A 27,901-nucleotide genomic window follows, 5' to 3' on the forward strand; every position below is an offset into this window, starting at 1 on the left:
GACCCATGGACCCTGTGGACCCCTGACACTCATGCCTTTTTTTTTTTTTAAATAAGCTCTGTGCTCAACATGGGGCTTGAACTCACAACCCTGAGAACAGGAGTCACATGCTTACTGACTGAGCCAGCCAGGCGCCCCCACACTCATGCTTTATAAATGTGTGTCCATAAACCAGCTGTAGTTCCTCACAGGTTCTTCCTGAGATGTGACCTGCTAACTTTTCACATATTCGTGCTGAGGTGATTTGAGAACAGTGCTCTCCAGAGACCAGGAGAGAGGCTGGCTATGGAATTCGGGCATCTCCCCTTGCCTCTCCAGGCCTTGGTGTCCTTGTCTGTGTAGTAGGCTATTGAATGGCTTCTAATGATTTCTCCTAGACCATAGAGTGGTCTATGCCCACGAACCCCAGGATTGGGTGGGTGTGGTAGGAGTGAGGGTTGCCATTTTGTACTCCTCTGGAGTTTTGGGTCATCCGTGGTCCAGAGTTGAGCCCTGAATCTCCAGGAACCAATTAGAGCGTGCACATGAATGGGACATGACACCAAAGTTGACCCTGCCAGGTGCTGCCAGGTGAGCAGTACTTGCTCCTTCCTAAGGGGCTCTTCAGCGGAGGCATTGGGACTCGCTCCCTCCACCTGCTGGAACCTCTCATGGCCAAATCCTGTGCCCTCTTCTATCCCTCAGCTGCCCCACCAGCTCTGTGGAGCCCTGTTTTTTTCGCCTTCCACATCCGCCCCAGCACAAGATAGATATTGACCCCCTCACCTCTGTGTCTGTCCGTTTGGCCCGTTTTGCAGATGAGAAAGCAGAGAGACTGAGACTTTGAGGTACAGCTCATCGGGCCTAGAGCTTGTCTTGTCTTCCTCTTTCTTCTCATTTTGTGTGTTTCTTATGGTGATTTCATGAAGCTTTTAATGTTCTTTCCCATTGTTTATGGTCTAGTTAGTTACATAGGATGGGGAACTATGAAGAGTTAGAACTCAGAAGCTCTCTCCAAATAAATGGCAATGCAGGTGCTTCTGAGCACTGGAGTGGAGACGAAAGGCGTTGCTTTCAACAGGTGCAAGTAGTAAGGGAACTCTGGTCAGCATTTGAAGTGTTGCCACAAAGCCAAAGCTTGTACACAGCCCGGGGTCCTGGGGGCACCAAAAGGCAGCCAGAGAAGAAAATAAGCAGCAGAGGTAACAGAGATAGAGCCATTCAACCCTTTCTGTCTTATTCCTTTAAAAAAAAAACAGAGTTATAATTTACACGCCATTAAAATTCACCCATTTAAAGTATGTGATTCAGTGCTTTTTAGTGTATTTATGAAGTTTGTGCAACCATCACCACTATGTGGTTCCAGAACATTTTTAGCACCTTGGAAAGAAACCCTGAGCCCATTAGCAGCCACTCCCCACTCCTCCCCACTCCCTGCCAGCCCTAATCTGCTTTCTGCCTCTGGATTTGCCTGTTCTGACATTGCATGTGAATACGATCACATCATATGTGGCCTTTTGTGTCTGGCTCCTTTGGTGTAGCATAATATTTTCCAGGTTCTTCCACCTTGTAGCCTGCATATATCAGCACTTTGTTCCTTTTTATGGCTCAATAATATTCCATCCTGTGGAAAGACCACATTTTGTTTATCTGTTCATTGCTTGACCAACCCTGGGTTATTTCCACCTTTGGCTGTTGTGAATGGTATGTCTCATTCCTTTTGGTTTGGTTTTCCTGGGAAGCTCTTCACAGGCCAACTGTCTGCATTCCTCTAGCTTGGCTCTTTGGAAAGCAAGAGAAAGCAGAGCCAGACATGGCTGGGTGGCTGGGGACCTAGTAGGGTGAGAGATGCAGACAGACAGAGTTTGTAGGTTTGGGAGAACTCTGCCAGGAGGAGGGCTTAGAGCTGGCCCCAGAGCCATCTGCCGATAGGTGAGTATTTTTCCTGTTGTTGATTATTAACTGATGGTTATGATCCTGAGAGTGCATCCCTGGGGCTAGGGATACTTATTTGAAATGCCAGAAATACTTTCAAAGACATTAAAGAGTCCTGGATCCTTCCTTGTTTCTCTGTCTCCACTTGGAGATTTGAGCACCATTTTAGGAGTTACAGTAACAATGAAGATGATAATGATCATAATGATCTCTATTTGTATGGGACTTTATATTTTATTTCACAGCCATTATATATAATTCCTCAGAACATCATCACCCCCATCTTTGAAGATGAAGGAAGTGGGACGCAGAGAGGTGAGGTAACTTACCCAAGGACACACAGTGGGGGTAGCAGGCAGAACCAGACTGGAACCCCTTCTAGCGTTGGGCACTTTCATAAAAGCGTGGGGGAGATGACCACAGATGGTCTAGGGCAGAAACATCTGAGGCTGGAGCTGGAGGCCTGGGTGCTGTAAGTAAGGCCCTCACTGGGGTCTATCCAGTGCACTATGAATAGTTCCATCTGCTTTCACCATGGGTTCCTCAATCATTTCTTCTTGAGATTTGCATTTGGTTAAAGCCAGCTGGGCCCTTTCCCAGCTGCCCCAGGTTTGTCCATGTTTCTGGAGAAGGAATCCCAGAGCAGAGAACCTCAGTGCTAGGTGGTTCTGGGGCAGAGGGATGCTGAGGGGGTCGCACCCCTATGACACCCAGAGGCTGGAGGAGGCACCTGACCTGCCCATCCATGCCTGTTCTTACCACCTTTTTCTTACAGCAGAGTCTATGATCTTCCTCTTCCCTCCTCTGCCTTCTCTCTGCTCCCCTCTCCCCTCCTCTTATGGGTCCCTGTGTGGGTCCGGGACCCCAGTCCTGAGAGCTGTGTATGAGATTTGGCTGGGGAGGCAGTTTCAGACTCAGTGCCATGACAGTTTAAAGATTGCGATGGGTCTCAAGAAAGTTGTTATAGATAATAGTAAGGGTGCCACCTCTGCTAATAATTTACCTTTTGCTTATAATAAATAAGAGCAGCTCCAAGGTTATTTCTTGGGATAATCATGTCACTTTCACCTCCTCACGTGTGATTTGTCTGTCTGAGAAGGGGCTGGAATGACATTGAGCACCCACATTCTTACTCTGCTTAGCGCCAGCTGGTGGCCTGGCCAGCTGTCCCTGGGAAGGTGGCTCCCACACACCGATGTCAAGGGTTGTGAGGGTGGGGACAGGGTGAGATTGAGCCCAGCTGGCAGTGGCAGGGGTGGTAGGGCAGGAGCAAGGATGTCATTGTCTTTGTTTTGGGCCCTCTGCTGACAAAGGCAAGGCTAGAGCCTGGGACTTGGGCAGGGCACTTGCTTCTGAGGGCTGCCACCAAACTGGCGGCTTAAATCAGCAGACATTTGTGGCCTCTGTTCTGGCTAGAAGTCCAAAACCAAGGTGGCGACAGGGCCTGCTTGTCCTGGAGGCTCTGGGGTAGAACCCTTCCTTGTGTCTTGTAGCTCCCAGCGGTGGCTGGCCACCCTTGCTTCCCAGCTGTGTCACTCCTATCTGTGCCTCTGCTGCTGCATGGCATTCTCCCTGCGTGTCTGTGTCTTCACACAGCGCACTTTGCCTCTCACAAGGACACCAGGCAAATTGAATTAGGGGCCACCCTAATTACATCTCCAAATAAGGACATATTCACGGGTTCTGGGGGTTAGGATTTCAACATATCTTATTTGGGGGAATGCCTGGGTGGCTCAGTGGTTGAGTGTCTGCCTTCAGCTCAGCACACGATCCCGGGGTCCTCGATCAAGTCCCGCATCGGCCTCCCCGTAGGGAGCCTGCTTCTCCCTCTGCCTGTGTCTCTGCCTCTCTGTGACTCTCATGAATAAATAAATAAAGTCTTTAAAAAACAAAACAAAACATATCTTTTTTGGGGGACACGATTCAACCCATAACAGGTAGTTGGCTCTTAATTAAGTACCTTTGGCTTCTAGGAGGTGAGAATGAGGATGGAACAGTGTGTCCCATCTTCTCCTACAGGTGCCACTCAAAGCCATCTGTGTACCAGGGTGGGATAGATTTGTGACGGGCCTGTGCGTACTCAGTTCTCTTTTTGAGGGCAGCATTCTTGCCTTCTGTCTACCCTAGCATCCCATCCGGAGTCTTGGATAGAGCCCTAGAACAAGGATGAGGTGCTAGTCACATTCTTGTTCAGCACTTTCCAGGCTCCAGACACTATTCAGGGACTCCTTTTGCCTTGGAAGATACCTTACGCTCCCACTGAACTGTCCTCACTCCTCCTTGGAGACTGGTCCAAGTATCTTATGCCAGCATCCAGGGAAAACAAGCTGGTGCAAGGAAGCGGGGCTCAGCCCAGGAAGGTTTGAGTGTGGTGGCCCTTTGCCTGAGACTCAGGGGCCTTGGGTAATAATTGCATCTACTTTGGTCCCATGGGAGTGGACACCTTGCGTCTTATAGAGAGAAGTACAGTGTGACTATGTATATGAGTCTCTCTTGACCAGTGATAGTAAAAACCTGCCAGTGTTGCCTTCCTCTAGGATTTGTGTTCCTGGAGAGCCAGGATTGCTGTTAGGCAAGTGTGTCACCACCTCCTCCAGAGGAGTGGTCCAGGGGTCCTAAGCTAACCCCTGAACAGTCCTATAGACTTTGGGCATGGGCCTTGCCTTCTGTCCCCTCCCTGCATGCCACTTCCTCCTTGGCTCCCAACTCCCACGGGGGGAGCTGCCCTCGTTCAGCCTCACCTCAGGAGACCTGAGGGTGGTACCCGCATCCTTGATCTTCCTTCCTCCCCTGCCTTTCCCCCATCATGGCTCTCAGGGGCTGGGCCTGTTGAGGAGGAGCAGTAGCTGCTTGGGAGAGGGCAGAGTGGTTGGAGGGGGTGAGCCTTTGTGGATCCAACTCTTTGGGGTCTACAGGCAAATGAGGGCCAGAGCAGCTGGGCTGGACCCCACACTTACCCCAAACCCATAGAAGGAAGGGGAGGTGGTGGTTCTTGACTAAGAGGTAGAAGGAGGCTCTTGTTTATCCCTTTGTGTGTGAGTGTATGTGTACCTGTACACGGGCTGAGTCGTGGCCCTGCTGATTCATGTGCCAGTTATAGTCTGGACCTGGAGAGAGGCACCCCCCCCCCCCCCCCCCGCCTCAGAGTGAGACCTAGGTCCGGTCCAGGAAGATATGAGGAGGAAGGCAAATGGAGGATCAGAAAGGGGGATTGGCAGGTTGAGGTTAATAGGGGTCATGTGGATCCTGTACCAAGCCAGATGTTCACACAGCCTCCTTACCTGGTTGCCTAGAGGACAATGAGGCATGGCCTGCTGCAGGGATAGGCAAGAGTCATGCCAGGGTGGACATGGCCTCACAGCACCTGGCCTGATTCCTTTCGGGTTGGGCCTGCTCTGTGGGCTAAGGGGAGCCAGGCTGGGGTGGCGTCTGGCTCACAGAGCAAAGGCTTCTTCTGGAAAGGCAGGGGGCTGGGTTCTGTAGGGAGGGTGGGCTTTTCTCATGAAGGAGCCCTGTTAAAGCTGTCATCCCTGTTGGCAAGATGTGGGCTGGAGAGTACAGAAGCATTCTCTTGAGGTGCAGTGGGGATCCTTTTGGTCATTGAAGTGTGACCCAGGTACATACTGACTTGGCTGCTTCAGGGTGGGGTTCTGGAGAAGGAAAGGGTCTCAAAGTTGGGAGTCCTGATGGCTCAGTCTGGTCTTGGGCTCTTAATGCTGTTATCCCTGCCTCTCCCTGTTGTCCCAGGAGATAGCCAGGGTACGTCCAGGACCCCAGAGCCCCTCATCTGGGGCTCCTCCATGTTCTGCCCAGCAGGCCCTGTTGCATAACCGTTGCTCCAAAGGCTCATCTCACTGCCAACAATCTGCCTGGTAATCGGACTGCAAACTAGCACTCCTTGGTCACCAGTGAGGGCCAGATGGAAAGTGGGGAGTATGTGAGAGCAGTGAACTTGTTGCAGTCGTGTTGTCATGGTGACACAACTCTGTTTAGCTGCTTCTCCATGGTCCTAGCCCACATGGACTAAAATAAGTTCTACCTGCAGCTTACACAGCAGGCAGCCCCATCCTCCCAAGGTCAGCTCTCTGGCCGTGGTGTGTGTGTGTGTGTGTGTGTGTGTGTATGTGTGTGTTTGGGGGCAAAGGGTACCCAGGAAGAATGAATCACAAACATTTATATTCATTCCTCTTTTGTCTCTCTCTTTTTTGGGGGGTCCTGAATTCAAATGTGTTTGGAAATACATCTACCAAATGTATAGATATATTTTATTAACCACTATAGTTTTGACAAATGAAAATACTTGAAGGTGAATGGTAACTGCCAGAGTTTCAGGGTCTGATTATCTTCCACCCTATCAAACTTTGCTATTTTGGTAAAACGGTTATGTTTATTTTGATGCCTTTAAACATTTGTCCATGCCTCTGAGGCCTGTAGGTGTTGTGGGTCCTCCAGATCTTTAGAGCAGTGGTTCTCAAACTCCAGTGTACATCAGAATCATCTGGATGGGTTGTAAAACCCGGAATCCTTGCCTCCATCGCTGGAGATGCTGGTGTGCCCCTGAGAATTTGCATTTGTCACAAGTTCCCAGGTGATGCCTTTGTGGCTGCTGCAGGAACCACATGCGAAAGAGCCCCACTTTAAGGTCTAGGGCAGCACAGCAGAGAGTGCGCTCCACTCTAGTTTGGCATGGTGTGCATTAGCCCAGGTCCCCATGCCCAGCTGCTCTTGACAGAGAGAGGGAATGGCTCAGGCAGGCCATCACTCACCTCTGTTCTGCATTCTCTTTGCAGGAAGCAGGAGCTGGCCAACAGCTCAGATGTGACCTTCCCAGACCAGCCCCTGTCCCCTCCTCTCACTGCACCTCCCACCATGAAGGTAAGAGGCTTGGTATTGGTAAGTGGGGAGGGGAGGTAGCTGACCCTGAGATCCCAGCCAGCTGCTTCCGTCCGGTGGGTACCATAGGGTGCCCTGATACCTCAGGAGGCAGCATCCACTGGAGCTCACCAGTGCAGGAGGGAAGTGTGACTGAGACTTGGGGGTGTCGGGTGGTGAGGAGATAATGGGGGCTGGATGGGGCCTTGTGGAACAGTGGGGTACAGCATCAGGGGCCCAGGCAGGAGTGAGTGAGGAGACTCGGAGTGTGGCCTGGTGTCTTTAGCTGGTCTTAGCTGAAGGGCTGAGAAGCAATGGCAGCCTGGTATCTTAAGGGGCTTTTGCCCAGGAGAGCTGCCTGGGGAAGGCAGGGTCCCGGGGCGGGGTGGGGGGGCCCTCTTGGTACCAGAGTGGCACTTGCATGCTGGTCTGTCTGCCTCAGACTGGCCCTCCTGGGCTGGCCCTGTCCCCCCAGTCTCTGTGGGAGAGTTGCTCTGGAGCTTCTGGGGTCAGTAATTCTTTCCTAGAAGTACTTCATTCATGAGTCTCTTTCCTGGGAGACCACCTCCCAGAATCCCAGGCCCCTACTGCTCATTCCTGGAAGGGAGCTGAAGCAGCTGTCGCCTCCCCTGACCATGTCCTCCTCCCTTTACCTAGAAATGCCTGCTGGCAGGTTGGTCACAGGCCTGAGCTGGCTCTCAGGGAGGACTTTGGCTCAGCCCATATTCCTGCCTAGGCAGCAGTGACGACGCTCCTTCCCTCCCTCCCACTCACAGTTTGCCAGGTGAGGACTAGCCCTGAAGAAGTCACTGCTTCCTGAGTCATCTGAGAGGATGTCTGGGCCACCCTGTATCTCTGTCCTTGGGCTCTGCTGGATGACTCACAGGGAAATCATTAAGCATCTCTCCCCTCTTGTTCTCTGTCATATCCCTGCTCCCCTAACTTAATCTGTTGCAAAGCAATACCCCCCTGAAGGAAGTAGATAAACGCCACCTTTCCGTTATCACCCCATATTGAATGTCCACCATGCAGAGAGCTGTGTGGTATGCATCGAGGGAGAATCTCATGGAATGACAGTCAGAGCCTGCCCTGGTTGGATTAGGAGTTCGAGAGTGGGTGGGGCATGGGGCACAGGGCTGACCCGAGGACAGCTCTGCTTTCCTCCTGGTGGGGTGCTTAGGGGCACTGAGAGCCAGACTACCTTTGTCAGCCTGATCCCGGTGCAGGTGTCTGAGCCAGGTGCCGGGTGGTTTGTTTACACACGGGATTGCTGAGAAGCACGTCACCATTCTGAGTTTCAGCCCCTTGGTCTGCAAAGTTGGATGTAGGGTGCTTGTCACTGTGCTCATGGGTGGTGGGAGGTTGCAGTGAGAACCCTGAAAGTCTCCTAGGAGGAGTCGCTGAGTTCTCTTGGCAAGCTCCCCTTACTCACTTGCTCACTTAATTCATTCACCACCCAGTACTTGCTTGAATGTTGTATTAGTCAAGGCTCTTGGTTACAAGTGACAGAAACATAACTCGCTTTGGTGTAAGCATAAAACAGAATTTATTGCTTTGTAATGCGAGTGTAGACTCTAGGCATGGCTACATCTATGAGATGTGTCTCTTTCCATCTCTCTGTTGGTTTCATTCTTTGTCAAGCTCTGTCTCTGTGGTGGCAGGATAGTAACAGTAGCTCCTACCTGTAAGTAACTTCAGTGGAAAGAAGAGTATCTTTCCCCCAGTACTTCTAACAAAAGTCTCAGGGAAGAAGTTTGAGGGCCTGGCTTAGGTCACCTGTCTATGTCTAAACCAATCATTGTGGCCAAAGAGGAGGAGGCTCTGACTGGCCAGACCTGGGTCTCATGCCCACTCTCTAAGCCTAAAGAACCAAGAGTGGGGGAGAGGTGGTTCCTCAAAGGAAAGTTGAGGTGTCATTAGGAGAAGTTGGGGAGATGGATGCAGGGCAAGCAAGACCAAATAGCTTTCTACCGCAAGTGCTGACCACATGCCAGGCCTGGTGCTGAGTGCTGGGGTATTAGTAGGGAACAAGCCATCGTAGTCCCACCCTCCTGGAGTTGGTCATCTAGCTAGGGAGGTGAAAGTTGAAAAACCAAAAAAAATAAAGAAAGAAAGTTGAAAAACCAACTTTAAGAGGAAGGATGGGACAGTGAGGTGTGACGAATGTTCCAAAGGAAAAGGGCAGCATAGCTCAGGAACAGTATAAAGGGTGGGTGTGTAGGAATCGAACCTGACCTTGGAGAGGGTCAGGTAGGACTTCGTAGGAGATGATGTTGAAGCTGAGCCCTGGGAGCTGAGTAGGACCTTGTTAGGCAAAGGTGCAGTCAGAGTAGAGGAGAGTGTTCTAGACGCTTGCTACTCGAGGCCAAGGGACCAGCAGTACCTGCATTCTTTGGGAGCTCCTTAGGGGTGCAGAATCTCAGAATTGGTGGGCAGAAGTACTGACTGCTGCAGGCTCCCTAGGCCCCTGGGGCAGGAGGGAGGAGGCCGCACTGGCAGAATGGGAAGCCAGAGCGGTCAGAGCATCCACAGTGAGGGAGGAAGAGGCACAACCTTGGAAGTTTTATTTTATTTTTCAATTTTTAAAAATATAATCTGAAAACATTTCTTTTTTATCTTAAAATATAGTTGACACACAATGTTACATGAACTCAGGTGTACAGCATAACGATGGGATAAGTCTATACGTTATGCTCCGCTCACCACAAGCATAGCTGCCGTCGGTCACCACACGACACGATCACACCACCACTGACTGACTATTCCCTGGGCTGTGCCTTTCATCCCCATGACTGATTTGTTCCATAGCTGGAAGCCCACACCTCCTACCCTCCTTCACCCACTCTGCCCGTCCCGTCTACCGAGACCCTTAGAAGTTTTGTTAAAGATTTTGGGCCTTTTTTTTTTTTTTTAAGGTTTTATTTATTTATTCATGAGAGACACCCAGAGAGAGGCAGAGACATAGGCAGAGGGAGAAGCAGGCTCCCTGTGGGGAGCCCAATGCGGAACCCGTCCTGGATCCTGGGGTCACGACCTGAGCCAAAGGCAGACACTCAACCACTGAGACACCTAGGTGCCTTGATTTTGGGCCTTATCCTTAACTAAATTTTGGGCATTGATGTCATTGAAGATTTTAGTCAGAGCAGTAGCCCCATGATGGGACTTTTTGGAAAATCACCCTGGCTTTTGGGTGGAGGATTTGTCAGAGGAGCAGAGTGGAAAGTCAGGGAGGGGTTGCGAGGTCACCGAGTGCATCCAGTGCAGGGATAGGAGGGGTGATGGTGGTCTGACTCTGAGGGGTGTGTGGGGTTATTTGGAAGTAGTCAGATCTCTGATTTTCTAGGAGGTAGATTGATCAGATAGGAAGATTTGGGGAGAGATAGGAGGCAAGAGTGGCTGCAGGTTGCGAACAATGGATAAATGGTACAGCTGTTCTCTGAGAAGGGAGGGAGGATGAGGCTTTGGTTCTTTTTTCTTTCTTTTTTTTTTTTTTTTGGAGGCTTTGGTTCTAAGTGTTGTGTTCCACATGCTTGAGACACAAATGGGGTTTTTAGTGAGCTGCTGAGACTTAGAAGAGGGAGCCATTCTTGTAGAGGTGGGAATTAAAGCCTGGGATGGAGGGGTGGGTAAGGGGCAGTGAGTGCTTCAGGGAGAGGGTGAAGTGAGAAGAGGAGACGTTCCTGGGGTGGTGCCATGAGGGCACCCCCTGGTCAGAGGCTGATTTGGAGGAGGCTGAGACTGGGTGGGAGGAGCGGTTTGCAAAGGAAGAATGGGCAGCTGTGTTGGCTGTTGCAGAGAGGCCAAGTATGCTCTGGGGCACGCAGAGGCCTGGTGGCGCTGCTGCTATGCCTCAGAACGGTTCAGGGGAGGGAGGAGTGGACAGCCGACTGGGCTGTGTTGAGGAGTGAGTGGAAATGTTGACAGGAGGGAGCCAGGAGGGTGTGTGGATACAGGAGGGAGGGGTACGGATCAGGAATCTGGAGCACAAGTAAGAGATTAGTTAACATAGTTATTTATTCAAAAAAACCACAGCTGTCCACTGGATCCCTGCGCCTGCTCTGTTGTGGCCAGCACAGGGCCCAACAGGCTGTCACAGGTAAGGCTGGCCTGATGGGGGAACTCCAGGCTGGCTCAGAGCAGAGCAGCAGCCTACGGGATGGCTTTTCTGGCCTCAGCTCTGAGGCCAAGGTCAGAGCTGAGCACTCGTGTCACCCTAAAGCTCACACTGGGGTTGGGACCCTCCGATGGTGGGTGTGGGAGGTCAGTGTGTGTGTGGTATACCTGGCCTTTATGACTGTTATTCGGGCTTGTTCTGTGGCAAAGACTTACTTAGCCTGTGGCCGTGGTTAGGAGACAGTCTGTGGCTAGGACATTTTTTGTCCTTTGGCAAAGCAAACTGACTCATATGGTTAACACCACAGTCCTCATGCCAGCCTGTTCCTCACAGAGGGAGTGTCCCTTTTGTCATTGCACTTACCAAGTCCTGTTGCTGGTCATCTGGCACTTCCTGTACTGAGTTCCTTGAGGGCAGTGACTCTCCTGTTCTATGGTGTGGGTGGGTGCTTGGTGGATATTGATGGTGTGTTGACTGCTGGGGCATCCAGGTGGGAGGAGCCTGTGCTTGATATTCTACTGCTCTGGTTTTGCTGGAATCTTATATCCCAGCAGACCCTCTATCTCCAGGTTTAATACTCTTGTAAATTAAGCCCCTAGATGTCCTTTAAGATGCGGACTGCAGCTCCCTCATTGCCCATCAGTCTTGGGTGAGGTCTCTACCTGCGCTGACCCAGGATCCACTCGTGATGTCCATCTCCAGGGTGGGATCAGGCCTCTGCTTTGCTGGTATCTCCTGAGCTCCCCAGGTTATTATTGTACACTGACGTCTGAGACATCCAGGGTGGAAGCTAGCCTCTCTCCAGGGTCTCTGGCCTTGGGGGTCCTGTGGCATGGCCTCCAGCCTACCCCTAGCATCTGGGTGGGGTGGGCAGGGCTCACCTAGTTCCCTCAGTAGGGCAGGCTTGGGGCAGGCATCCCCCTTTGGTGGATTAGCATGGGAGTCACAGAATGTCAGGGATGGGTGATTCATTTCTTTTATAGATAAACTGGAATGGGGAATTGGACTCACCCAAGGTCCCCCTGAGGATGGTATTGTCTCCTCAATGGTCAGTATAAGTTAAATTCTCAGACCCAAACCAGTTTTGGTAAAGTGTTCCTCTCATCCCACCCCTCATAGCTAGGACAGCCCCTCCTCTGGTTGCTTCTCCCAAGAGGAAGGGACTGTTGGAGCAGAGGGAGCCTGTAGCCCCTGAGAACCTCCTCAACCTCCTGCCCCCACCGAGCATCTGATGCAACTGGTCTTTACTCCCCTTCTCCTGCCCCTTTGCGGTTTGTGTTTTTCAGGGGGATTTTTTTTTCTAATATGAAACTGAGAAAAAGCAACCAAAGAGATGCTAAGCAGATGGGCTGAATGAGAGCCCAGTTTCAGCCAGAACTCACACTGTGGATGGTACAGGGTGGGCTGGGAGAGGGATTTGGGGCTGTGTCCCTGGGAATGCTGTGGATTGTTTCTAGGTCCACATTTTTTATGATCTGGTTTTCATGCCCAAATGGGTCAATAGGCATTTAGAGAGGGCCAACTGTGTGTGCCCAGCATTGCGCTGGGCCCTGTGGGGTCAAACTGAGGCCGCAGTCCTTACCCCTCAAAGAACCTGCTGTCTACAGGGAGCCTTCACTGAGCAGAAGAAACCATATGGCTCAGCATGTGACAAGCTCAAATGTGTCGTGTGGCTTCTCGGGGTGGAGAGGAGTGAGGATGGCTTCTTGGGGAGGAGGGGTAGGGTGGGCAGAAGGGCCCTGATGGCAGGCGCGGGTTTGGGCTACCCCTCTGGGACTGACTAGAGACATCAGCCTTTCTGGGTTTCATGAGGTGAGGGGGTTGACCCTTCCTATTCTCTCCCAGCTCACAGTGAATGTGCAGGGCATTTCATTGGGTGACAAGTGCTGGCATTTGTTCTGACCTTGACCTGAACTGTCATAGTCGCCTTTGGATCCCCACCAGGCCTATAGTGGCCTGATCAGCTGGGAGGCAACCCTAGTTTAGTCTATGCGTGTGATCTTCCCTTGTGAGAGTCTGAGGGCCACTTCCCTCAGACCTTCTCCATGCCACTTTGTGAGAGTCCAAGGGCAGTCCCTCTCAGATCTTCTCTTTTCCAGAAGAAGGTAATGGGGGCCTGGGGTTCTTGCTGTGGAGAGGAGCAGAAGTCTTGTTCCTATAGTGTCTCTTTGGTACTCTACACTCCATGATTCACTAATGCCCTTGAAACCCTTGGGGTAAGTCAGGTAGCAGAAGTCTCCTGGGAAGAAACTGGAGGGAATTGGAGTCTGAGGAGCTTCTCCTCTGCACTATCTTCATTCCCTTTGGGTGGAGCCATGCAGGTCCCCTTTCACCCTCCAGGCTCACTGTTGCCCATCAGCTGCTCTCTCCCCCTGGGGCGGGGCTGGGCTTTCCTTTCCAGCTTGTAGCTTGAGCCTGAGGCCCGATGTCAGCTTTTCAGTTTGTTCATGGCTCCTGCCTCCTCTCTTCTGTCCATGCCGGGAAGGGAAACTGCCCCCTTCCATCAGGGTTGAGCAAGGAGGTGTAGGCCCCTGTGAGGTCTACCAATTTTGTATGAATGAAGTAATGACACAATTGTGAGAAGGGTGGAAGGGGACCTTCTTGGGGCAGGAAGGGCTCAAGGACAGAGCAGGAAGGTTTGGTTTCCCTCTCCTTGAGAGAGCCTTGGAGGGGGACATGAGAGTTAGGACAAATATTTGTACCCCCATTCCCACCGTTGCAGAGCTTTTCTTGGTGACACTGCGGGCCCTGGGAGAGCCGTCTCTGGTCTCCACACAGACCCCCATTTATGTCCATATGTCATCCCCTCAGAAGCTCCTTCTCAGGAGCTCAGGGACAGTGCAGACATGAGGAAGGGCTTGCCTGCATCTGCGTCTGCGGGGGTATGCCTCAGATGCTTTGAGGACATTGAGATGTCTCTGTGTGCACCATCTGCATGCAGCTACCTCTCACGGGTGCATAGCTGCTCGTATGTACGCTGTCTTTGATGTGGAACTCGATCCTGGGACCCCGGGATCACGCCCTGAGCCGAAGGCAGATGCTCAACTGCTGAGCCACCAAGGTGCTCTGGCTATGAACATTTTGATTTGCTTTGTGCTGTGGTTTTTGTTTTTTGGAACGGTTTTCATTTCTCTTAGGTAAATATTTAGAGTGAAATCTCTGGGTCAGTGGGTAGATGAATTTTAACTTTATACGAAACCTCCAATCGCCAGATGACTGCACCATTTCACATTGCTGCTGGCGGTGGTGTGAGGCGGTTGATTGCTCCACATCCTTGCCAACATTTGCCCTTGGCAGTCTGCTTCATTTTAGCCACTTGAGTAGTGTGTAGGGGCATTTCATGGTGGTTTTAATTCGCATTTTTCTGGTGACTAATGATGTTGAACAGGTTTTTACATAGTTGTTGGCCATTTTATGGTTCCTTTTGGCCCTCCTTCCCCTTTAAAATTGCTGTCTTGGGATGCCTGAGTGGCTCAGAGGTTGGATGTCTGCCTTCAGCTCAGGGCGTGATCCGGGAGTCCCGGGATCGAATCCCACATCGGGCTCCCTGCATGGAGCCTGCTTGTCCCTCTGCCTATATCTCTGCCTCTCTTTCTCTCCGTGTCTTTCATGAATAAATAAGTCTTAAAAATAAAATAAAATAAAATAAAATAAAATCGCTACTACTAGTAGTAAAGGCCTACTTTACATAGTCTGGATACAAGTTCATCCCTTTCTTAACAGTGTTTCTGATGAACAGAAGTTTTAGTTTTGACAATCTCTAATTTTTCATTTTATGTCCTAAGAAGTCCATGCTCACTCCATATCACAAAGACTTCTTCCATATTTTCTTCTAGAAGCTTTCTAGTTTTAGCTGTAGATCCATCTCAGTTTATTTTATTTTTATTTATTTATAAATATTTTATTTATTTATTTGTGACAGACACAGAGAGAGGCAGAGACATTGGCAGAGGGAGAAGCAGGCTCTGTGCAAGGAGCCTGATGCGGGACTTGGTCCTGGACCCTGGGATCACACCCTCAGCCAAAGGCAGACACTCAACTGCTGAGCACCCAGGTGCCCCCGATCCATCTCAGTTTAATTGCATATGGCATAATACAGGGATCTAGATCCATTTTTTCCCATATAGATATCCAGTTGCTGAAAATACTTTTGAGTTGCTTTGGTGCTTTAGTCAAAAGTCCACTGGCCGTGCTAGTGTTCTTGTATAGTCATTTCTATAAGCCGTGGTGTTTCTCTAAATGTGGGATGGCAGATATGTGACACTTGTGCTGTCACCCCCCCCCACACCCCCCGCCCCACCTCACTGCCCCACGGCAAATGTCAGTAATTGATCACAGCACACTTGCCCATGAATTCAGATGTGGTCTCAGAACCCTCTCCACCAAAGCACTGCAGGCAGCCACTGCCAGTCATTTGCAGTTGACATTTGAGATGAATTATTTCTGGCATCTCTGATTGAAATTGTCAGAAGAGGTTAAGTTATTTGCTCACGGTCCCACAGCTGGTGAGTGCAGAGCCAGGATTTGGACTCAAAGTCTGTCTGGGTGACTCTGGAGCCTGTGCTGTCTTAAACACTACTCCATACTCTTGTGTGTGAATTGTTTTAATTTTTTTTTTTTTTTTGTGAATTGTTTTAGAGTGTTACTTAATCTCCCTGACCTCTAATTTATTCACCTGTAATATAAGCACAACAGCTACGTGACCTGGAAGAGGGGGTGTGAGGAGTAATGAGGTAGTCTGTGAAGCAGCTAACGCACAGTAGGTGGTCAATAATTGGTTGTGATAATAGGTCATTTTTTTAGGTCATTTTTTTTTAAGATTTTATTTTTAAATAATCTTTATACCCAGTGTGGGCCTCAAACACACCATCCTGGGATTATGAGTCTTGTACTCCACTGACTAAGCCAGCCAGGCACCCCTGATACCGATAATTTTGATGATGATTATGATAATAATGATGATGATGATGATGTTCTTGCCTTTCAGAAACATGTAGTAAGGGCTTCTCTCTAGGGACCTGGGAGCCACCAGCATATGAGAGTCCCTGGCCTGCTCCTATGTAGCCTTGGGACTCTTGCATTCTGAGCTGGAAGCATCAGAAGGGAGCCCTGCTTCCTAGACATTGCTAATGCCTTGGTCTAGCCGTGTGGGCCACTTGGCCTTGTTCCTCTCATCCCTTATATAGGGGGAATAGCTAGGCTTCCAGAGTGTTTTCTCTGGGAACCCTCTTCCCTTCCTCTTTGATTCTCTAGCCCATTCCCCCTTTCATTCTGACAGGCCACATGGTCTCCTCCACTGTGGAGGCTAATCCCACTCCTTTGACCTGGACTTGGACCCCTTTGATGCTCTTTCTCAAAAATGTGAAGCAATACTGAGTTGTAGTTAATAACACAGTTTCAGGAGCCAGTTTCCCTGGGCTTACGGTTTTACCACTTCCTAGCTATGTAACTTCTTTTTGCCTTAGTTTCCTGATTTGGTAGGATAGAGATGTAAGAGAACCTGCCTCATGTGGCTTTAAGGGAGATTGAGATGGTGTATGTTTATTGCTTAGAACAGAGGTGTGTAGCATGCGCTGCAAATAGATAGTCGTTATGATTCCTCTATATGGCAGCCATGCTTACAGAGAAAGTCTAAAAGGAAATACACCGATCTCTCTGTTGTTAGTGTAGTTTCTTTGATTTCTTGCCCTGCCTGGTGCCCATGGTTGAGGTGTCTCTTCATGTCCAATGAACAAAACTGAAATTGCATTTTGTGTGATTGGCCCTACCTAAGCCCCTTGTCTCAGACAGTGAGGGTATTAGAAAAAGCCCCAAACTAAGGGTCTTCCCCTGGGGAAGGGGCCTTCAGGGAGGGAGCATCCTTTTGGATCATGTTCCCATCTCTTGTAGTTGGGCTGCCCAGAGCTGGTCAGGGGTCACAGGTGAAGCTGGTTCCCATGGTGGCACAAAGGGCCTGCAAGGCCGGCATCTGCATGAAGGATTTGGGGACTGGACTAAGGGTAGGCCTGGGTAGGTTAGGGTCTTGGAGAGTCCAGGGTTGGCTTTGGAATGCACTTCATGGCTTGTTTGCCTCTGTCAGGAGTGTCCTCCCTAACTCCTTTTGCCTAAAGTTAATATTAACATGAGCCTATACTTCTAGACAGGTCTTGTGCCCTGATAGAGCAGTTGGCATTCCAGAATCTCCCTGGGGACGCTTCCTTTACTGCTCCAGCCCGAATCATGCCACCTGCCTTTGAGGGCTTGACCAGCTCTCCTGCCCCCAGCTTAGCACCTGCTTCTGATTGATTGATTGATTATTGGAGTTCAGTTTGCCAACATATAGCATAACACCCAGTGCTCATCCCATCAGGTGCCCCCCTCAGTGCCCATTACCCAGTCACCCCCATCCCCCGCCAACCTCCCTTTCTACCACCCCTTGTTCGTTTCCCAGAGTTAGGAGTCTCTCATGTTCTGTCTCCCTTTCTGGTATTTCCCACTCATTTTTTCTCCTTTCCCCTTTATTCCCTTTCACTATTTTTTATATTCCCCAAATGAATGAGAACATATAATGTTTGTCCTTCTCCGATTGACTTATTTTACTCAGCATAATACCCTCCAGTTCCATCCACGTCGAAGCAGATGGTGGGTATTTGTCGTTTCTAATGGCTGAGTAATATTCCATTGTATACATAGACCACATCTTCTTTATCCATTCATCTTTCGATGGACACCGAGGCTCCTTCCACAGTTTGGCTATTGTTAGCACCTGCTTCTGTGACATCCCTACTTTTTGGGTCCTGCCTCCTCTGATGTGAATGTGTGGGACAGAGTCCTGGGCCTGGCCTGGAATTTAGTAACTGTGTGACATTGTGCAGTTCAGTGATCTGTGAACCTCAGTTCCATTATTTGTAGACTGAGCCCATCCCTTTGGGTTGCTGTGAGGATTACAGAAGGAAGTGGGTGAGCGAGGGCTTCATAAAGTACATGTACATGTTATATATATTGGTACACAGTAGATACTGGTGGTAATTATTGTGGACATTGAGCTAAATGCTTGTGTGGGGGGTGGGAGGGGCAGGTCTCCTTGATAATCCCACTCTTCCTTTCCTGTAGCTGCCATAGGTCCTTCCTCATAGAGGGTGGGAGGACCTCTCACAGGACCCCTCCTGCTAGATTCCAAGCATGCCTCTCCTCTTGCCTTCCCTCACTGGACCCCTGGCAGAGTCTCTGCTCCCAGCTGAGTGTGGAGATGCAGTTTCAGGCCTTGATGTATATATTCCTTACTTGGGGCTGCTGTAACAAAATGCCACAATTATGGTGGCTTAAAACAACAGAAATGGATTCTTCACAGTTCTGGAGGCCAGAAGTCTGAAATCAAGGGTTAGTAGGTCTGTGCTCCCTCCAGAGGCACAAGTGTGGAGGTTCCTTGTTGCTTCCAGCTTCTGGTAGTTCCAGGTGTTCCTTTGACTTGGGGCCACATGACTCCATTTTGTCTTAACTCTACACTCTGTGGGTCTTTTATAGGGACACTCATCATTGGATTTAGGGCCCACCTGGGTGGTAATCTAGGGTGATTTCATCTTGCGATCCTAAGGTAATTGTATGTGCAAAGACCTGTTTTCCAAGTCAGGTAACTTTCGCAGGCTCCTGGATGTGGACATATTTTTTTTTTGGGCGGGGGGGGTGGGTGGCTACCATTTAACCTGCTATAGGGTGTGGGTTGCCCTCCCCTGGGAGCTCCTGATGGCAGCTTAGTGAGGTCCGGAAGCTCTGCCAGCACCTGCTTATCCCTCCATATTTGGATGTCATTCAAGTGTGGTTGTAGGGGTGTGAGTGTGTGTGTGTGTGTGCAAGGGGCAGGGTGTTACAGGTGCAGGGCCAGGAGAGACTGGTTCAGTGTAGCCTGTCCTGAGGGAGCAGGGTGTGCTCTTCCTATTCTTGCTGCCATGGGGCCTGCTACAGCAGGGGCCCAGAGGAGGTGGTTTATAAATACTTAGTGGTCAGTGCTTAATAAATATCCATAATAGGTGATGATGAATCTTCAGTGATTAATCTAGCCTTGAGAATGTGGCATTGAGCAAAAAAAGCCCAGCATTTTCTTGGAGAATTTTCATAAGAGCTTTCTGCAAGTAAATAGGCAACAAAAAGCCAACTATTTTTAATAAAATGATACACGCTTATTATAAAAAATTTGATCAATTGTAAAGTACAGAGAAATTAGGGAAAAAAGCCCTAATAATAATCGTACCATCCAGACATATTCCTTCTTAGCATTTGCAAAGCATCCAGTCATCTTAGCATCATACAGAGACATAAATATATGGGATCTCACTCTTTGTAATAAAAAGAGTTAAATTTGATTTTACTTGCATTTAACCAGTGAGGGGAAAAAAAACCAAGCAGCTCAGAAGGAATTGCTGAAGTTTAGGTAAATGTTTCCTCTCTGTAAAAGATATTAATTTCTAGAAGAGTCCTCTAAAGATGAGGCAAAAGATTAAAAAAAAAATGACAAACCTTTGAGAGTAGAACCATTGTTATTATTTTGCTAAATTATTTCAACTTAATAACATAGTGGTTAGCTCCTTAGAGGGGAGTGGTGTGGCCTATGAACTCGGCTCCTGAGCAGGCATGACACAGTCCTTTGGAAGGGAACTGCCAGGCCATGCCTTAAGCAGGAGGCTGGGTTGGCAGGGTCTTCTTCACAGAGGGAGCCCTCGGAACCCCCTGGCTGAGTTACACATTGAAATTGAGCCCGTTTCAGGAGGGAATTGGGTTTGTTAGCAAATGATGTGGGCTGAGCTGATTTGATTTGGCAGTAGGATGGAGAAGTTTCTGAAATGTCAGATGTTAACATGATGGCTGGCTGACTCTAACTGGAGAGCCAGGAGTGAGGGGTGGGTGGCTGGGTGGCGTCATCTGCTGTGGAAGAGGAAGAGAGGGGGATGAAGGAGAAAGGACAAAGGATGTGTAGGGAGGGGAGAAGAGGCAAGGAGAGAGCAGGAGGCGAGAAGCTGGAGAAGGGCTGGGAGGGGATGGGAGAGGTGAGGTGAAGGGGCTGGGTTTTTCCATTGTGGGCCTGGCCCCAGGTTGCCCTCACATAGGCTTCTTTTGAACAACATGATATTAAAAGATTCATTTCAGTGTTATTGGGAGGGATGTGCTCTCTCCAATGACTGTTTTCCTCATATCCACCTGGCTCCTGAAGGCTGGGCTTAAGACCTGTGCCAGACACCATACTGTTGTTTCTAGAGCATTCTCTTCCCATGGGCTAGTCCTAGCGGGTGGCCTGGGCTCAGAGGAGACCTGAATTGCATCTCACCTCAGAGTTGTGGTAGGGATCAGGATGATTCTGAGAATCTAGCTGGATTCTATGAATCCACCTATGGTTGCCTGTCCAGATGGAGTTTGGGGCAGCATTTTGAGTGTCCCTTTGGGGTAGTGATTCTGTGGTCAGGAGAGTTAGGTCATGTAAAATAGGAAGCAGGAGCTGCAGCTTATTTATCGGTCTCCTCATGCTTGGTGAACCCTTATTGAACTGGGAAGAGACGATCTCCACTCTTTGAGGGTTATGATGGCTGCAATGAGACAAAAACCCCAGAAACTACCTCCGAGAGTGACCCAGGATGGGACATATCCTCCACTAAAGAGTCCAGTGGTCCCTGCTTGGGCATAGAGACAAAGACAGCCTGAGTAAGCTCAGGCATTAAATCCCGGCATGATGCTCTCTCAGTCACTTCCCCATGAGGGAATGGATCCTGGTGTCTGGGAGCCCCAGAGTGAATCCTTCAAACATCAACATAGTGAAGCAGAAAGTAGGTTAGGAACCATCTGGGGAGCCGGTAGCAAAGTATCAAAATAAAAGTTTAGGCTGTGAATATACGCCACAGAGCAGTTCAGTTTTGTGGAGCAGGGAGAGGTTATCCCGCCAGAGGGGCACATTATTCAGCCTATGGCAAGGTTAGGCCACCTCTGTGGTTCAGTGGGAGACACTGGGCTTTGTTAGACTTGAGTTTCTCATCTGTAAGATGGAGGATTTTTATCCATTCCTAAGGAAACCCTAGAAACCGCCTCCCCCCCACCCCACTAAGTCTTCCTCTTACAGGGTTCCATGGTCCTGTGGCTGATTCTTTGTCTGCCTGATTTCATTGCTTTGTAAGTGCATGACCAATTATATAATTTCAAATGTCTTCCCCAGACCATGGGTTTTAAAGGGTAGGCATATTGTATGTCCCTAACCTTTTCCACAGAGAAAAGAAGGCCACACAACATGCACATTGTCAGTCTAGAGCTGAGATGTGACCTTGATTCTGTTACCTTAGGTCAGTAACTTGCTGATCCCCCACCCAGGTGGAAGTATTACCCTTTGTCAAAGGCAAAAAAAGTGACATATGTAGGCTTCCCCAGCCCTTACTTGGGGTTTTCCAGTGTTTCATGAAAGGAGGTAACCATTGCCTGCCTCCAGACACACATTGTCCTCTTCCTCCCGTTTAACCTACTTCCTCCCATCAGAGTGGTCTGCTGTGCAGCCTGTGGGCCTGGGATCATTTGGGGGTGAGGGAGGGAAGACAGGAGCTTCATTATGTTGAGACTGGCTGCACTTAGATAACCCTCCCCAGGTGACCTGCCTGGCACAGAAAGTCCCCCCATCGTGGTCTCCCCGGGTCAGATAGCGTTGCCTAGCTACGGGGCAGCCAGCAAAGCTCTGGCGGGGAGAGTAAACAGGCACACATGTTTAAAACTCAATATCACCGGGTGTGCAAACACCCTGGCAGGGCCTTCCAGCTCATTGATAATCTCTAAATCTCCTTGATGCATGAGTGTGGGGGATGCTCTGCACCAAGACCCAGATGGTCTTTCCTGGGAATTACCTATCAGCTATTGTGAGGGACAGGGAGGGGGTGGGTGACAACCTCAGCCCTGTGAGGACTATCACCCTGGTCAACTGGGCTAGATTCCTGAGAGACCCTAGGGCAAGCCTGGACTCCTTCAGCAGGATGGGGCTTCAAGGAGAAGGAACTAGTCTTATCCATTCTGGAGCATCTGGCTTCAGCCCTGCCAAGCTCAGGGCTCTGGGGCCATGGGTCCAGATTCTGCCTTGGACTGCAGAGAGATCATTATGGTGGGGGAGGACCCCTGTGGACTGTGGGTCCACAGAAGTGGAAAGAGACAGATCATATTGGGGCCTTTTGCTCTAGTCTGGGCAGAAAGTTGGAAGGGGCTTGAAACTGGAGGTGGCATGGCAGTGGAGATGGAGAGAAATGGGTGGATTTGAGTTACGTTGAAGAGGTTGAAACAATAGGATATGTTATTAGACTGGACAGGGAAGGCATCTAGATATCTAATTGTCCTAGATGAGATTTAAGCAATAGGTGGACTTTGGTCCCACTTTTCTGAGATGGAAAAGGCTTGGAAAGGTTCTGGGATGAAGATCACAGGTTCTGTGTTGGACATGCTGAGTTTGAGATATTCATGAGGCAGCAAAGCAGAAAAACCACATATGCATTTGGAAGTGATAATTTGGAGGTTCAAGGAGAGGTCTAGGTTGGAGACATTTATGTGAGGAGTCAACCTAGAGATGGCATTAAATCCAGGGGGACAGATAGGAAGCTTGGGAAGACAGCAGAGATAGAGATGAGAAAAGGGCCCAGGCTGAGCCTTGAAGATGTCCACAGAGGAGGTTTCCAGAGGAGGAGGAATCTGTGAGGAGGAGCCTGTGAGGGAGGGCTGAGGGAACACCAGGAGAGAAACACTCCTAGGAAGCCCAAGGAGGGTAATGTTGAAGTGGGGAGTGGTGCTGAGAGATGAGGTAGAGCAAGAGTTCTTGGGTTTGGCAACATGGAGGTCATTGGTGACCTTGCAAAGAGTAGTTTCAGGGGAGTTACGGGGCTAGATTGATTAGCAACGGAGACAGGAAGACTGTATCACTTATGGTGTAGAGAATGCCACAGAGCTGACCAGAGTGGCCAAGTGCAGCTGGAGGTGGGGTGTCTTATGTATATGGTCAGACTGTCCTGGTAGCTGGGATCCCCATCACCCCCATTACTGTCCTGCCCCAAGAAAGTAGTGGGCTCCTTTTGCAATCAGGGCGGCCTGTCTCCTAGGGCAGAACAGATCCAGGCTGCCTGGCGGTGCTGTGAGAGGATGGCTCAAAGGGTGACTGCCCAGGCCAAGCCTCACATGTTCAGCCAAAGTCACAAATGGACCTTCCTTCTTCAGGAGAAATGTCCTGTCCTTTAGGCCTGGGAGAACAGGGTCATGATTTCACCTCCTGGCAGCCCTTTCAGACTGGTCACTCCCAGGGCTCCAGTTTACCCCTCCCTCTGGACAGTCATGTGGCCAAAGGAACTCCCAGTTTAGTGAAAATGGGGCTGTGCCTTGGGGTTAGGGCATATCACTTGCCTTTGGGGATCTGGAAGGGTCCTGAAAGTGTGTCTGGGTGTGTAAAAGGCCAGACAGAGCTGTCTTTAGATAGATTTTTGTCAGTCACCTGTCTCCATCTTGTGTATCTGCATCACAGGGAGTGACTTGGAGTGCAGCTGTGGGTGTGGACTTTCTGTAGGGCTCCCAGGCTCCCTTGTGACCTGTACCATCAACACCAGCCTGTCACCTGGGGCCAGGGTTGCAGGGGTCTGGGGCTCTGTGACCAGTGCATCAACTGCAAAGTCATCTAGGCAGACCCAGGGAGTCTGGGTCCCCACCACTGTGTCCACTGCCTGCTTCACTACTCAGGTACTCCTGGAGACATCCATAGGGGAGATCAGGCCTCAGTGGGGGCCGTGGCAGGGTCCTTAAATGCATCTGCTGCTGGGTCCCATGTTTCCCTGCATGGCATACTCATGTGCTCTGTCAAGCCTGCCCTGCCTATAGCCTCAGTGTGAGGTCTGGAAGGTGGGCACAAGCCCTCTGAGCCAGGCGTCCATACCGCTTCCGACACATCCCCTGGATGCACACCTCCTTTGTTGTCTGCCTGTTTTTGAGGAAGAGACCGGACCGCTGGGCAGGCAAATTAGAAACAGCAGGAGAAACAACTGTTTATTGTAGGAGGGCATGTGCAGCTGGGGGATGGTCCTCACCCTGGGGGACTGCAAACCTGCCAGGGGCGGTGTGTGTGTGTGTGTGTGTGTGTGTGTGTGTGTATGTAAGTGTGAATGTTTAGGTTGTTTTTTGTTGAAGTTCCCTTGTGAGGCGTGTCTTTGGGGGTGGGTGCTGCAGGACTCTGCAGGGGGGATGTATTAGTAGCTGAATGCTGTCCCCCACCAGGACAGTGGGGCCTGGGCTGGGCAGCCCAGCAGTACCACTCCAAGTCTCACGAGGACCTGTGTTTGCCCCTGCACTCCCATTCATCAGCCTCAGCTGGCAAAAGTGGGCGGGGCAACCATGCAACTTGACATATGGTTTATGGGAAAGAGCTGTTCAGTGTCAACGTCCCCATGTGCTTGTACATGTGTAATTAGGCTGTTGGAGCTCCAGGCCTGTTAGAATCACTCGGGACGAAGCATTTATTTAGGTAATCATTAACTGGAAGATGGGGAAGGGAAAGAACATGCAATTTGCAGATGTCTCCCTTCCTGCAGGTTAGCCACTGGTAAAACCTTCAGCACGTAGAGAGGTGGGGGCTGGCATCCCCCCAGCCTTCCTACTGCCTTCTCCCTCTGGGGAGGGGACTTTTGGGTTCTCTAGGGGCCGCCAGGGCTGAGGTGTGATGACTCTGATGGCATCTCTCAGGCACATTGGGAGCATGGTCCTGATGGAGAGGAGGGGAGAGTGGCCCCGGTCTGCTCTGAATGAGTATGGGAGCCGAGGCACAGAGCTAGGAGAGGTCTGTTGAGAAGGTTGGTTGACATGTAGTTATGTCTTGGCTTGTGCTGCCTCCTACTTTAGAAATGTTGTGAGGCTGTGTCCTTCCACTCAGTCTTGCCTAAAGCCTTTGAAGTGAGTTGGGCAGTGAGAATAGAAGTAATCTTTATTTTGGAGAAGAGTGAACTGAGCTCTGGTCACTCATAGCCAAGTGATCGGCAGGATGAGGACCCCCTTTCCTGGTGGTAGCTGGGTATGTTCATGGCTCCCTGAGGTAGTCTAGACTGCTAGTAGGGCAGTGACACTCCCAGGGGAGGGCAGGGGACAGCTCCTGAGATAAAGGAAGGGGAGCAGGGTCTGCTGGGGAGGGTGCCGGTCCCATGTCTGGGCTGGGCTGGGTTCTTTCTGACCAGGCAAACCAGCAGCAACTTCTTCAGCCTCTTTTCTCCCCCAGGCAGGGGGTCAAGGCCAGGACTGGGAGAAGCAGCTAGTTGACAGCAGGATCAGTAGTGCCTGTTTCTTAAAACTTACTTGTTGGAAGACGAGGGGGAGAGGCAGGGTACAGAAGGCTTCGGCTGTGCTCGCTGTAAACCCAGAGTCCAAGTGACGGCATGGCTGCAGTTTCCACTCTCACAGAGCAAGGACAGTGGGCAGGAGGGAGAGGGGAGACAGGGGCAGAGAGAAGGAAGCAGAATGGGAGAGGGGGAGTTGGAGGGTGCCCTGGTTTACGCAGGCAGCTTGCCTGGGGAATGAAGATCACCAAGGAGTGATGGAGGGAGGGAGAGCCATGCCTCTGACACTCAGCTAGCCGCCCCCCCCGCCCCCCCCCCCCACGCCAATTAGATGAAGCTGTGGACATGGGACACTTTGCATTTCAGGGACAAGAAGGCTGGAGGGGAAGCAGAGATTTTCTTGGAGGCCAGCACTGCCCTTTGCTCCTATGCTCCCAGCCTCCGTGTTGCTTTACTTCCTGTTCTTAGCATAGACACCAGCAGAGGGCCGCAGTATGGCCACTGGTGAGACCCAGAGCCAGGCTACCCTCATACTTTCCTGACTGCGAGTTTTTGTTGCATTGCTGCCCAGCACCCTCCTGCAGGCCTCTGACCTGATAACCCCATGAGGTTTACTGAGCTGTTTCTCTGTAAGCCTGGAAGTTTCAGGCACAGACTGGGTGGGATCCAGAAGCTCTGCAGCCGGGCACCCCAAAGCCTGGCTTGGAGAGCCTCTACTGGGTAGACTCCATGGTTCCTTCATCAGTCTTGGGCTGGGAACAAGTGTCACACCCTTGTTCCAAGATAGGGACGTCTTGGAAGTGGGAACCTCGGTTGTTTCCTAGAAAACGGGGCTGGACTGCCTCAGGCAGTGCCTGTTGCAAACTACCCACAGGGTCTCCTGGCCTTGGTCATAGTCCCTCATAGCATTAGTCTTCCACCATTCATTTCATGTTCATAGTTTAGTTGGGACAGTGCTTTACAGCTTATGAAGCATTTTCTTGAGTGCTTCTTGTTCTCACAACTACGCTGGAAGGGAAGAGTTCTCTCCTCCACTTTATAGATGAGAAAATTGAATCTTAGAGAGGTATGTGTAGCACTCCCTTTAGCCAGCTGGTAAGACACAAACTTGAGGCTTGTGATTTCAAGTTCAGTATTCTTTCTACTACCCCAAGAAATAATTACTGAGTACGAATAATTACCGAGTAGCTACTACCGTATTTCATTGCTTCTAAGATACACATTTTCCCCTCTCATTTAACATCTTTGAAGGGCTACATCTCACTAGCAATACATGCCCCGGTTTGTCACTGGTGGTGTTTTTGCTTTGTTATAATGTGATATATAAAATAATATGTATCTTGTGTGGAGGTAGTTCTAGATTTGATGAAATCTGGTGTGTGTAGACTTAGCTTCTGCCTGCCAGGAGTTTTTATTAATCTATTTATTTAATTAAAATTAAAATTAATTCTTTTTTTTTTTAAATTTATTTATGATAGTCACACACAGAGAGAGAGAGAGAGAGAGAGAGAGTCAGAGACACAGGCAGAGAGAGAAGCAGGCTCCATGCACCGGGAGCCTGACGTGGGATTCGATCCCAGGTCTCCAGGATCGCGCCCTGGGCCAAAGGCAGGCGCTAAACCGCTGCGCCACCCAGGGATCCCTAAAATTAATTCTTTAAACATTTATTTGTTCATGAGAGACACAGAGACAGGCAGAAACATAGGCAGAGGGAGAAGCAGGCTCCCTGCAAGAAGCCCGATGTGGGACTTGATCCCTGACCCCTGGGATCATGCCCTGAGCTAAAAGTAGTTGCTCAACTGCTGAGCCACCCAAGTGTCCCTAAATTAAAATTTTTAAAAAGATTTTTTATTTATTCATTTGAGGGAGCGAGTGAGAGACCGTGAGCATGATGAAGGAGGAGGATCAGAAACAGAGAAGCAGGCTGCCCGCTGAGTAGGGAGCCTGATTTGGGGCTTGATCCCAGTACCTCAAGATCATGATGTGAGCCAAAGACAGATGCTTAACCAGTTGAGCCACCCAGGTGTCCCTGGAATTTTTAATCTAGAGGAAAGATCAGATAGTCCTAGCCATTAAGAGGAAACAGAATATGGTATGTACCCAAATCAAGTCAAGTGCCCTGGAAATTCTGGCTGCAGGGTTTCAGAAAGATTTTAAGGAAGGACAGGTGGGATTTGGAGCCAAGCAGCCTGCCCCTTGTGTACCCACCAGCTGATCCAGACAATGCTCCCAGGCTCTGTTAGTGTGGCGTTTCCCAACTTGGACTCTGAAGGCTGTATTTGTCTTGCCAGTGCTGTCCTGTGGACCTCGTTTTGAATCTGTCAGCCTCAGTTTCCACAAATGTAGAGTGGGATTAAAAATAGTAACTGCCTCATAGGTGGTCATGAAGATCAGAGTCAAGAGTTCCCATATAATGGGAACTCAATAAATGTCAGCTGCTCCCATCATGAAATTAGTCGTAAATCTGACCGATTTAGAGTTGAGAGACAGTTGCTATCTTTGTGTTAGGCACACACACATTTGTCATCTCATTTCGTCTTCAGACACACCCAGGATGGTGGAGGGGGGGATTGCTCTTCCAGTTTTACAGGTGGAGAAAATGGGGTCCAAGGTCACACAGCTGGCTGGTGGCTGAGCTGGGAGTTGGATGCTGGTCTGCCTGATTCCCACTTGGTGTTCTTTTTACTGGACCACAGCTGCTGGTGAGAAATTC

At 50.1% G+C, this 27,901-nt stretch overlaps 1 protein-coding gene across 1 annotated transcript in view; it reads left to right on the plus strand.

Annotated features, from left to right (window-relative positions):
• Positions 1-27,901, plus strand: part of RAP1GAP2 (RAP1 GTPase activating protein 2) — a 213,227-nt gene that overhangs the window by 108,034 nt on the left and 77,292 nt on the right. The window contains 1 exon segment of the mRNA XM_038548535.1: positions 6,705-6,789. Within this exon segment, the coding sequence (XP_038404463.1) occupies positions 6,705-6,789 (85 nt within the window).

Source organism: Canis lupus, chromosome 9 (assembly GCF_011100685.1).
Source record: "Canis lupus familiaris isolate Mischka breed German Shepherd chromosome 9, alternate assembly UU_Cfam_GSD_1.0, whole genome shotgun sequence".
Taxonomy (NCBI): Eukaryota; Metazoa; Chordata; class Mammalia; order Carnivora; family Canidae; genus Canis; species Canis lupus.